This window comes from Lissotriton vulgaris, chromosome 11 (genome assembly GCF_964263255.1).
Source record: "Lissotriton vulgaris chromosome 11, aLisVul1.2, whole genome shotgun sequence".
Lineage (NCBI taxonomy): Eukaryota > Metazoa > Chordata > Amphibia > Caudata > Salamandridae > Lissotriton > Lissotriton vulgaris.
In genome coordinates this window covers 957,510,171-957,523,043 of record NC_141699.1, presented here as the reverse complement: position 1 = coordinate 957,523,043, position 12,873 = coordinate 957,510,171, and the positions used below count along the sequence as shown (strand labels likewise).

General features: G+C 44.2%; 1 protein-coding gene across 1 annotated transcript in view; it reads left to right on the top strand.

Moving 5' to 3' along the window:
* The window catches only part of MISO1 (mitochondrial inner membrane subdomain organizer 1), a 142,080-nt gene that overhangs the window by 63,527 nt on the left and 65,680 nt on the right, over positions 1-12,873 (top strand). The window contains exon 4 of the mRNA XM_086944122.1: positions 10,013-10,173. Coding sequence (XP_086800248.1) covers positions 10,013-10,173 — 161 coding nt within the window. The remainder of the gene's footprint in view (positions 1-10,012; positions 10,174-12,873) is intronic.

Sequence of the window (12,873 nt, the reverse complement as noted above, 5' to 3'; positions counted from 1 at the left end):
AGGTACTTCCTGGTCTGGGGGAGGCTTCACTCCTATGATGTGACATTCGCGAACTATTATGGCCCCAACACTAACGATCCTCAGGCTCTTCTCCTGTTATGGAGCAAAATCCAAACAATAGGCACTAACTACGTCGTTTGGGGGGAGACTTTAACACAACAATGCAACCCCAGATGGATAGGTCCCGAGCTTCCCCAATACATTTCACGACCACACACAAAACACTGCGAGACATTGTAGACACTTACTTCTTACTTGACTCTTGATGGTACAACTCCTGAGCAGCGGGAGGGTACACATTATTCATCGGTCCACTCCTCTTGGTCTAGAATAGATTACCTGTTTATTTCTATAGGAATGGCACACTTGCTGACACGCAACCCACTTAGCCCGTACGTATTCAGACCATTCCCCGGTTGTGGTGGAAATGCAAGCCCCGCTCAAACATTCCCCATATAATAGCTGGCGTCTCAATCCGTTACACCTTCAAGACACTGTATTCAAGGCCGAAATGGAACAAGACATACAAGACTTTTTTGAGCGCAATGTTAAATCTGTATCCAGCATCACGACCGTATGGGAAGCATTCAAAGTCACGGCTCGAGGTTGGTGCATATCGAAAGGTGGGGGTATTCTCAAGACGCTGCGCAACGACCTTCACAAATTGGAAGGGGAACTCAAACAATTGGAAAGGGACCTTGGCTCCAGTCTAGATAGCAATACAATCAGAGCCAACATGTAAGACAAGTTAACAGAATATGAGCTTCTGGCAGATATTGAGTGTAAATTTAGGGGAAAACCGCATATGGCGAGAGTCTATGGCGAAGGAGATCGCCCAGGGAAGGCTCTGGAGAGTGTGACTAGGCCCCCCAAGTTTTCCAACTATGTAGCAGAGATACAAGATACAATGGGCAACACACACAGGAACCTCCCAGATCAATTGGACATATTTAGAGACTATTACAGTACCCTTCACTCTTCTCAGAGAGGCACCCGCTTGATTTGTCAACCTATTTTGAAGATACCGCACTAGCTTGGCTAGGTGTCACCCAGCGGAAGTTTTTAAATCTACATTTAGAGATAGACGAAATCACTGATGCCATCATGCAGATGAAATCAGGACGGGCCCCGGTGTCCGACGGGTTACCAATAGAATTTTATAAAACTTACGCTTCGCTTTTAGCTCCCATTCTCAAGCAGGTGTTCTACGTAGCATTAGAACAGGGATGCCTACCCAGAACTATGCGCGAGGCCCTTATAACATAACTTTTAAAACCTGGTAAAGCCCCACTTCATTGTGATTCGTACCGTGCCCTTTCTCTATTAAATTGCGATACTAAAATATTGGTAAAGGTTCTGGCGACCCGACTTAACCTACTGATGGAACGACTGGTGCTCCCAGACCAGGCGGGCTTCATCCTGAACCGTGCCATATCGCACAATCTTAGAACCCTAGCCGCTGTCCAACAAGATATTGATCTGAACTGCTCGCTGTGGCGGTATTCCTTGACGCCACCAAGGCGTTTGACTCTTTAGAGTGAGATTACCTGCTGGGTACTCAGGGGTACATGGGGATGCCTCCCACCTTCCTCAACTGGATACAACTACTATACAGCCGGCCGATAGCTTCTGTGCTGTTCAATGGCGCCAAGTCTTCTACATTTACTATTTCCAGAGGCACACGACATGGCTGTCCATTGTCCCCAATATTATTTGCGATAGCCATTGAACCCTTAGCTGCCAAACTTCGGCAGCACCATAACGACAGAGCTTTGATCTACCCAACTAGACAACTGCTTATCTCCTTATATGCGGACGATATGACTCTATATGTAAAAAAGCCCCATGACAATCTTAACCCAGTGCTACGAGAAATAACTACATTTGCCGCCATATCCGGAATACAAATTAAATCTGCAATATTCCCCCTTACAGACAATACCGTGCCACAGCAACTGGATTACCCACTAGTTTGGGAAACTGAAGAGTTAAAATACCTAGGCACTATGCATCACACGAAACAGGGATACACTGATGAGAATAAATTACGGCATAGCCATTGGCAAGAGAACTGACAATATCACCAAATGATTACAGCTTCCACTCTCCATGGCAGGGAGGATCTCCCTTATCAAGATGATTTTGCTGCCAAAGCTTTTATACCTCTTTATTAACATACCATACCACCCAGGGAGCTTTTTCTTAGTTTAACTACACTTATGCTACCATACCATCAAGGGGGATACGACGTCCCTAATTTCGAGTTTTATTATTACTGTACGCAGGCTCACTCGCTACATTTTGGTTCCATCCACCACCCTTTATGCCACATTTGGCACACTTGGCGGTGGAAGAAGGCTACATGGCACCGACATCCCGAAGAACTATCTTTTTACTGCTGTAAAGGAGCGGGCACGTGACCCGTCTACTGTGGACTGCACCACTGTCGCATGGCGGCAGATAGCTCGTAAATTGGGAGCTCCCATGTTGTACTCCCTTAAGATGCCTCTGTTATACAATCTATTGTTACAGGTTACATGTGAGGGGATAAGCCGGAGAATGCTAGAGAGTCTCAGTTACTGTACCTGGTAAGATCTCTACACTGGGGGACACTTCTGCTCTAAGGAACAATTATTCGAAGCACGCACACCCACAACGATGGACACATTTTTTATACACTCGTCTTCGACAGAGTGTGAAAGCCGCAACCCCCGATTTCCTCAAAGAGACTGACATACTTGCACCTTTGCACGACTTACTACAAAAAGAGGCTCCAAGGCACGTAATATCACTTTTGTATAACCACATACAGAAAGCGCCGCCCTCTCATACTATATATATATATATATATATATATATAAGTTCATTTAACGAAGTTTAATATCACGAAATAGGATTGTGTATTTAGAAAATTATGTTTAAATGTAATTTGATGGCTTTAGTAAGAGGTGGTTGAAATGTAAAGTAGAATGGGTTAAATGAGGTGAAACACAATTTAAGGTTTCAGTAAGAAGTGGTTTAAATGTAAAGAAAAACGGGCTGAAACGCAATAAGTCCCTTTAACTATATAAACCAGAATCCTATCTGTGAGGAAACAGGAAGTCATGTGATTACTGATTTTAAACTTGTATATATGTGAAAACAGAAGATATAACCTCCGACCGTGAGCAAGGTGGCAGCAGTCACCGAAACGCGTTGGTTGTGCAATGTTTCTCTGAAATATTTAAATAAAAGTGAAATATTAGGAAAAGTACCCGGGAGTGCGAATATATATATATATATATATATATATATATATATATATATATATATATATATATATATATATATATATATATATATATATATATATTTCACTATCAAAAATCGACAGAAACCTTTTCACACTGTCCAACGTTATCCTTTGGGGAAAACAATATTGTGGCTAACCAGGTGAGTATCGAACCTAGAATTTTTAGGCATTCGGAGCCAAAAGTCAGCAAGGGCCAGGGGTCAGGTACGTACCAAAACTGCTCCACCAGTAGGACAGGGGCGGCAGAGTGCAGAAGTCACAATTGGAGTTCGACCCAATGCTTTCTAATGTAGGTAAGGGGGGCCTGGAACACACTGCTTGCAGGTAAGTACATCGGTTGTAGCGGCCAAGCTTTGTGGGTTAGCACAATCAGGGGGGGGGGGGCACAAAGCAGCACTAAACATACACCACCAGTGGCACAGGAGCAGCCAGGTGAAGGGGGCAAATTTGACATCGGGCGCCCAATGCTTTTCCATGATGATTTTCCTAACGGCAACAAGGCTGCAGGCATGTCATTGGAGGTTGCAGGAGGAAGACCACAGCAGCAGAGGTAAGTTGAGATGTTGGGGGTCATAGGGGCACCGTTGGTTCAGCCCACCAAGGCCCAGGGGCTTCGGGTGCAGGTGTGACTTTGGACGTCAGAATCTTCTTGCCAATAGCGGTCAGGGAGAGCCTCTGTGTTCACACTGCAGGCACAGTCGTGGAGGGCAGGAGAGGTCAACCAATAGTGGACACGAGGTCAAGATCGCTGGGGAGATTTCACTGCACAGGTGAGCCAGTCAGACTCGGCTTGTGGCGTCAGGTGCAGAGCAGGCTGGCGTCGCGGATCCGCCTGGATTCAGAGTCTGTGTCTTCAGGACAGGTCCGCTGTTCTCTAGAAATTGGAGTCTTTATTGAAGGCAACAGTCCTCCCAGGGGTTTGGTGGTTGTGCTGCAAGACAGGTCGCAGGTTTGGTTTGTCGAAGCTGGAGGCAGGCCGGTTGGGCTGGGACCAAGGCAGTTGTCATCTTATGACTTCTGCTGCAGGGTGGCTTCTTGCTTCTTAGGCCCTTGCAGATCTGGAGCCCAGGCCTGGGGAGCCACCTAAATACTAAATTTAGGAGGCAGTTTAGGGGGGTAGCAGGTAGGGCCAATGGGTACCTCACCTGGGGTGACTACACACTCTATTATGCCACCCTACTGTGGGAGGGGTCATAGACCTAGCCCTGATTGGAGGTGTCCCCCATCCTCAAGATGGCGGGACTAAAAAGTGTGCACCACCTTGCTTTCCCACACCGTAGGGGTTGGTTGGCAGAGGTGGGCACACCTCCTATCGTTGGTGAATTTTCCCACCCGTTTTCCAGCCCAAAGTGGAGGTGTAAATCAGGGGTTGCAATCTGCTACTAGCAGCAGCGGCTGGGGGTCCCATTACAAAGGCGGCAGGCCTTTGAAGCTTCCCTCTTCGTGCACTGGCGCATCCTAGGGGTGGAGGCATGACACCTCTGCCCAGGATGTGCATTGCTTCTGTTCTCAGAGAGCAGGGGCTCTCCACCCAGGGGTCCAAAAACATGTCTGGTGGTGGCTGGCCGTCTATAGCCAGTCAAGGACCACACCAGGGTTGATAGGGATTCAGGGAGCACATCTGAGGGGCCCTCTGGGTGCATGGTACAATAAAACCCATACTAGCATCAGTAGGAATTTATTGAAAGGAGTAGTTTGGTACCAAACACTTCTATATTTAGTAAAGCCACCATGGTGCTGTGTAACTTGAGTCGTCAAGTTCCTAGCTCAAGTAATCTCTTTGGCTTCACCGGCTCTTACAATATTGGAAAATGGTGCCCAATATTGTAGGGGCATATCTGCTCATGTAGATATGCCCTCGCCTGTAGTATAGTGCACCCTGTCCTGGGGCTGTGAGGCGTGCTAGAGGGGTGACTTACCTGTGCTGCCAGGTAGTGTAAGCTGGCATGACATCCAGACAGGGTGCCATGTCGACTTTGTCATTTTATCCCTCACAGGGACATGCAGGCTGCAAGGACAGTGGCATGATACCAGTGAGGGGGGTCCCAAGGGACCCTCTTCAGCTCTCAGGCATTAGGTACCCAGGGTACCAGTTACTAGGGACTTACAGGGGGCAGAAGTACCTAATGGGAGGTTGCTTTAGGGAAAGAGCACTGGCACAGGGCACCTGATTCGCAAAGACCCTGTGCACTACATTTGAAACCAAATCAAAACCATGCAAAAGAGGGACTTTCTCACAGTGTTTTTCAATAGGTAATTATTTTATTACAAACCAGAACAGAGATTAGACAGCACTAGCCCTGTGAGTGCTTGTGGTCTTTAAAAAGAAAAAAAAACTCCGACTGGACCACAGAAACGTGGTTGACTGAGGCTTGTTTCTTTTTTTTTTTTTTTTTTAAAGACCTTTATTCACATATGGTTTGTGTACACAGCTTTAGGCTTGCTTCTTTTATTGGAATTTTCAGACGCTGGGCCATATCTTCCATCTAATTGATGAAAATTAAACTTTTATGTAACTTGGTGCTGAGTATTGCCATCACACCACTCAACAACAACCACAACATCACAATCAAACTAGCAGTTATAGTGAACACCAGTATATATGTCCAGAATGCATACCAATGCTTTTGTTGTAAGATATTATGCCAACTTGCAAGAGACCCAACTAAACAATGCTAAATTAATCTCAAAAGGATTATTTAAGATATACCGATTCACACTCGAGGACACATTGAGGACCACAAAGAAAATGACCTTGGGCACGCACACATATCTCCAACTTGGTGTAAATTTGTTGAGTAGTTGTTTAGATATTTTTGTCAAAGTGGCATACTGGTGAGCATGAATTGGTGAATTATTTGAATGTATGGGCTCCTCAGTGAGTGAATGGTTTGTGAATTTGTAGTTCAAATAAAAATATAATCTGAATTACTGGGAGCACATTTTCCTATCTACCATTTTGAGGCCTGTGTACGTTTGATGACTCCACTGACTCTCAAAATCTGAATGCCTACTACAACAAGGAATGTTTTGCTCTAGACTACATTTTCTTAGTGGGAAGGTTTGCAAATGGTCTGCAAATTCTACCTCAGCAAGAATACCATGAAGGATGACGGAGGCACATACAGTGGGTCGAATCTATGCCCAAATATAAAAACATTTTTCATACCATGGTTTTTGTGCCACAAGCTGAGATCTGGGCAGCCCACTTGGTAGGCATAATTGAATGGCAACCCATTCCAAGGTACCAGCACTTCACTGTCATCTTCAACTGATTTTGATCAATGGTGAATGGACCTAGAAAGACGTGAGGATATTTCCAAGAAGTGGCCCTATTCCTGAAAGCACTTCCAGGAAAAGGGTTACAAATCCTGCTTTACCAATGTTTTTCTTTTTAAACCTTGTTGCGGAAGAGGCAATAACAAAACTAATGGATAGGTATCCCACTTCTCACACAGGTTTAGCAAACTAGGATTCAGTCTCTGTTCATACCTTCTCAGAGATAAGAAATCATCACTAGCCTCACAAGTAGATACATACTAATAAGGGAATCCAGTGCCCAATAAGATTGACCTCTTGCCTCCTAATGGTATTTGGCAAACCATATATTAAAGCATGTCACACTAGGAGAGAAGAGGTTCATCATTCTAGTGGTACTGCTCCACTCCAATTTCACCACACTCCTACAAATTGTAATGCTGTTAGTGGTGGTGGGAAAGATGCACAGGGTTTCACTATGTGGAAGTGAAGGGAGCAAGACCGAGAGACTTTCCTATAGTTGTTTCACAAAGTAGGTCTCACTGTAGATTATCAGGAATCATCAACTACTTCCATCCAAGAGAATAATATTTCTGGGCACGGCCTTAGATACCGTCCAAGACAAAGCCTTTCTATCCCAGGATAGGCAACGAAGGCTCAAGGAACTGGCTCTCAGACTACCCAGAAAAAGTCAGTTTCAGTGCATCTGTTCAAATCACTTCTGTGCATTATGTCCTCTGCGATCAATCTGGTACATGTTGCATGCCTGAAACACAGGAAGAGCTTAAACAATTATGGATTCAAACAGAAGGATCAATCTAGGATCTTGTGAAGATCTAGCCTGATTGTCCCATACCTCCTACCCGTCAGAGGGCTTCATGTTCTTTCCTCAAATGCCCAACTTCGTAATTCCTCAATCGAGGGCTAGGGTGGTTATCTGCAGGACCGCCAAATTCAAGGAAAGTGGTCTCCGCTCCAGAATAGCAACCACATCAATCACCTGGAGCTCAAAACCATCTATCTCTGTCTCCAAGCTTTCCTATCACGGATAGCAGAGTCTTTAGTGTTAGTTTCTACAGACAATACCACCAGCATGCATTACATGAACAAAGAAGGGGGTACAAGATCGCTGACGCTTCCCAAGGAAGTAGCCATCAAAGTAGGAGCAGTTCCTCGTAAGCAAAGTCATCACAAGGTGGTGAAACCACAAAGCTGGTCAATACTGTCGCAGGGAGACCAGAAGGTCAGATCTTAAGGCCCTCACACACCAGTTAGGGTGTCATGCTTCCTCATTGTCCGGCCGGCGCTGCAATGCCTGACAGGCATGGGGGCTCTTTGTCGGAGATCTTTTGATCCGAATACGCATTTAGGTGAATGCATAAGAGGGGACAGCGCGGAAGTGTGTCTGGTGGAAAGTGAAGTGTGCCTAAAACAGACTCTGGTGCCCTAAGAACAATTATTTATGGGGTAAGGCTACGAGGAATAAATAAAAACAGTGGTGCTATCATTGGGCCACAATGTACCTGGACATCTATCAACAAAGTGAGGTTGACATGTTTCATGCCTTGATTGCCCAAAGGTCAGTCGGCATTTCATCAGGGCCAAAAAATAGTAATTTATCATCCCTGAGGGGCATAAGACCTCCTTTTCTTGTAAAGGATAGCCAATCAAACATACAATACTGCACCTGAATAGTTGCAGCACAATGATTCCACCTAAGGGAGAGAGAAAGACAAGAGGTGGAAAAGCAGATGCAACAATTAGAATGGGAGCCTATTTCCACAAGGCATTTGGACAAATTTATTTGTTCATTATTGTCACTCATAAATAATGGTGTGCTTTCCAAGGAAGCTCAGGAAATCTAGAGCTGGCTAACAGCCCACAAGATAACGCTGCAGGCCGAACATGCTCCTGGAACAAACAATCTCTTAGCAGACATGCTCAGCAGAACCAAGGGCAGCTTCCACGAGTGGGGCTGGATCAGTCAACGAGTGGGGCTGGATCAGTCAACGCTGGACAGCATCTTCTTTCTCTGGGGCAAACCAGCATTGGAACTCTTGTGACAAACGAGAACAGCAAATGCCAGTTCTATGCAAGTCGGTAACCACACCCAGGGTTGTGGAGGAATGCCTTTTGGATTAGATGGTCCGGGATGTATGCCAGCAATTTCCTCCCCATACCAAAGGTTCTCAACAGAAGAAAAGTGGAGCTGTGTCTCCTCCTCCTCCTGATAGCCCCCAGGTGGCCTAGACAGCATTGGTTCACTGAGCTTCTCCACCTATTGGAATCCAAACACATTCACCTGAAAAACATCCTGAACACTTTTGATGATAAGCCAAGGCCAAGGCCTTCATCCAGACCTGACTTCTCTCCTCTTATGCGCATGGCTTCTGAATTCCATGAATTCAGAGATCTGAATATTCCTCAGGACTGCAGGGACATTCTCTTGCAGGCAAGGGTGGAGGCCACAATAAAAACATATAAGCTGAAACGGAAGTGGTTCTGCTTATGGTGCCAGAAAACAAATCTGCATCCTCTACAGGAATCATCTGAGCAGATACAGCTCTATCTCTTCTCGCTAACTCAGTCAGGATTGGCGCATCCGTCTTTAATAGGTACATCTCACTGCAATATCAAGATATAGACGCTCTTCAAATTCTCTCTTTTTGTGCTCGAGCAGAATCATCAAACAGTTCATGAAAGGATTGGTTAGAGTTTTTCCTCCAGTAAGAGCTCCTTCCATGGACTGCCACCTGAACGTAGTTCTAACTCAACTCATGAAGAGTCCATTCAAACCCCCAAACAGAGAAGACCTCACATTTCTCACATGGACGGTCGCATTGTTACTAGTGCTCACTTCGCCCCCCTTCCCCTTTCTGTAATTTCCCTTCCTTTAAAAATATTTGTTCTCTTCTCTTCATGCTGCTGAGAGCCAGTGCTGCCCTGCACTGACTGACTGAGTCAGTGCAGCTTTAATTATGTTTCAACGCGGGTCAACAGACATACATGGCTGACAGGGGAAGAGTGCCACCCACCGTCTTCCCTCTTCCATTTGGGCTGTGGAGGCCTGGGAGAAGAGGAAGAAGATGGATTAAAATGTCATGCCTCATTTTACTATTTGTCTCTTGAGAACCATACCCGGTGAAGTACTCGGGGTAAGCAATCCTCCCCCTTATTATGTAACAACAGTGGGAAACTACTTTTTCGTTCCTCAGTTTCTATGTCGTAGCAGTGACTATTCGGAACCCTGTATTTACCCTACAAGGTCTATTTACAACATATCGCTTTAGGTGGGGAGCTGTCAATAATTATATTATTTTCCCGTGAGGGGCTCCGAGTGACATCAAATAGATGAGAATGAAGGAAAAGCAAATTGTCTAAGTTGTCACTTGTAACCTTCGAATGAGAAAATAAATGTATGTTGTATGTGGTAATACATCTGAAATTTATTATTTTTGACAGGGCAGTCAAATGGTGGTTTGGTTGTTCGGCTTGCAGGAGTGGAATTGACACAAAGTGGCAAAACCTGGCTTCAGGAACAGTTGAAACCCTCACAAATACTTTGGTTCCAGTTACTTAAGCGGGAGGACTCCGTTCTGGATTGTTTTGTTCTGGTCAACAAGGTAAGTGTTCTAATGAATCAATAATCCCACATTTTGTGCTTATAACATTCCTTAAGCAGTTTGACATTATTTCCAGGCCAAGTGCTTTGGGGAAAATCTTTATTTGTAAATTCAGACAAATACAGACGACGAGGGGAAGGAAACTTGACAATAACATCCCTTTTATGGTCTGACTTGCCGCCAAACAATTTTGTCAGCGTCATTAGAGAGGGGCATTAGCTCCATCCACATGTTACGAGTCAGGAGTACATGTTTTGATTGGGCAGAAGTTGTATGCTTGTACAAAAAAAACTTACCCTCCACACAATTGCGATCATTTGTTTATTTATCATTTCAGGGACACACACATTGCATTGTTCTTGATAAGTAGATCATTTGTGTTGTTTTTCTCGAGCAGCAGCACAGATGGGAGGAGGGCAGTCATAACTTACATGGATTTTTTTACTCTCTCGTGACCTTTTTACCTGCACCAATATTATTCTAGAGTTCTTTGCTTCCACTCAAATATATATCTATTCCCATGCTATTTACCTGTAATGTTTTACATTACCATACATCACTCCTTTAAAGCCAGGCCCATTAACATTGCCAATGTTTGTTAACTATTTCAAAAGTTCGATGTGTTCATAAAATGAGAGGCTGCAACTGAGTAATCCTTTACATTGAAACAATTAGAACTCCAAAGCTTTAGACATTTGAAACAACAAATCACAACGTTTTTCTATGCATACTAGCTGGGCACGAGATAAGTGAATAATTATTTGATTATTTTTATCTTGATTTATTTTGTATCAGTATTGAAATGTGCTCTGTCACACTCTTTCAAAGTTGTAATAACAATAGTATTATCTTTTATGCTTTATTTTATGTCATTTATGCATTATTAACTGTTTAGAAATGAAAAGTGAGCTAGCAGCTTCTACTACAGCTGCAGTACAAGCTGCTAGCACACTTTCCATTTCTAGAAAATTAATGATTCCTTATTTTTTACCTATTCTATATTTAATAGCTGCATAAAAGTTATGTGCTAGCTAATATCATCAGGCATGAAACAGCAGTGATCTTGTATTCAGAATAATGTGGTACTGATACAAGTAATAGCAATAATATCAATCTAACACTGTGTGTTTTTATTTACACTGTTATTACTAATATTATTGTTACTGTTACATTGAAAAAGTGCAACTTTTAGTGAATATAACAGAGAGCTAGAGGGCCAATTGTCTCTGGTATAGCCTTCTGCTCCAACCTTCCGTTGTCTATCTTTCTTTTTCTCCCTGATTAATTTAAAACATTCTAACCTTCATACGTGGAAAGTTCCAATAGTTGTTCTTCCTAGGTCTGTATCGGTCCTTAATGGCCCAACCATCCTTGTAGGCCTTTGATTTTGCTTGGGACTAAGATTGACTGCTGGGCCCCAAGTTGTTCAAACTGTAGTATGTAGGAAGCTGGCTCCGTGTGTACTATACCAAAATGAGGTATAGTGTGTGTCCTCAGAGTCCAGTGGAACCCCAAAGATAGGCAAAGGTAAAAGTAGATAGCGCCTTACTCTCTATTTGTGGTAGTGTGGGCGAGCAGTAAGGCTGTATCAGAGGGTAGTGTTATGCATTTGTTGTACACATTCAATCAGCAAATGATGTCACACACTTAAAGACTGAACTCAGACCCATTTTGTTTGTATAAAAATATTGTTTAGTTATTTTATTTCTAGAACCAAGCCAAGCCTGGCACAGGTAAGTTAAATACATGCTTTGCAATATAGTATGCAGTGTTTAAAAGTGAACGCAAGTTCAAATGTAGTTGGCTGGAATACAGGTAAGTCAAGTTATTAAAATTACTGTGCAGATTACTTTTTAAGTTACTTTTTCTACTCGGTTTGATATGTCTAGTTATCACAGTGGGACATTTCCTAGAGAAAAAGTAAGTAAAAACAGTTTTGCACTATTGTACTCGTTTAGTTTTCCATACAAATCAACTCCACACATTTTTCAGAGAAAAACAGTCAATATGTTCCTTTGGAGAGAAATGAAGTTAACGGTTACCAGATAAGTAATCGATCTTTGGGGTTGAGCTTCTGGGGTTAGAACAAGGGTTCTGCCAGGGTCTAGTATGCACTCTTGTTACACCCTCAGTGTCACTAGGGCGGCCGGGTGCAGAGTGCTGACGCCCAGTGTCATCCATTGGGGGGTAGGGGGCCCCTAATTGGTGGCAGCTTACAAACATGCCACTGGATTGTAGTAGCTAAGCTTCTGGTGTTAGGCTCAGTGCAAAGGGGGATCCTATTTAGCACAAAAAGTGTAACCGCAGGGGGGGCTCGGTGCAGAGTGCTGTTTTGGCGTTGGGTGCCCTGTTTGTTTCAATGGGGATTCTCCAGTTTCAACAAATACTGCAGGCTCAGGGACGGAGATCTTCTGGAGGTGACCACAGGTTGGAGAGGTAAGTTGGTATGCCTGGGGATGCTGGGATACCATTGGTTGGCCCACCCAAGCCTGTGAGGCTTCGGGTGCGGGGGTGTCTTTAGGCGTTGAGTTTCTCTTATCAGCTCTGGTTGCGGTGGGAGGAAGTCTCCAGAAAGAAGCTGCAGGCTTCGCTGAGGGGTTCGCAGCAGGTCAGAGATCACCAGATCTTGGGTCAGAATCGCCAAGGAGACCTCCTCGTGGTGTTGGGCCACTCGAACTCGGGCAGTGGGGACGGGTTCCA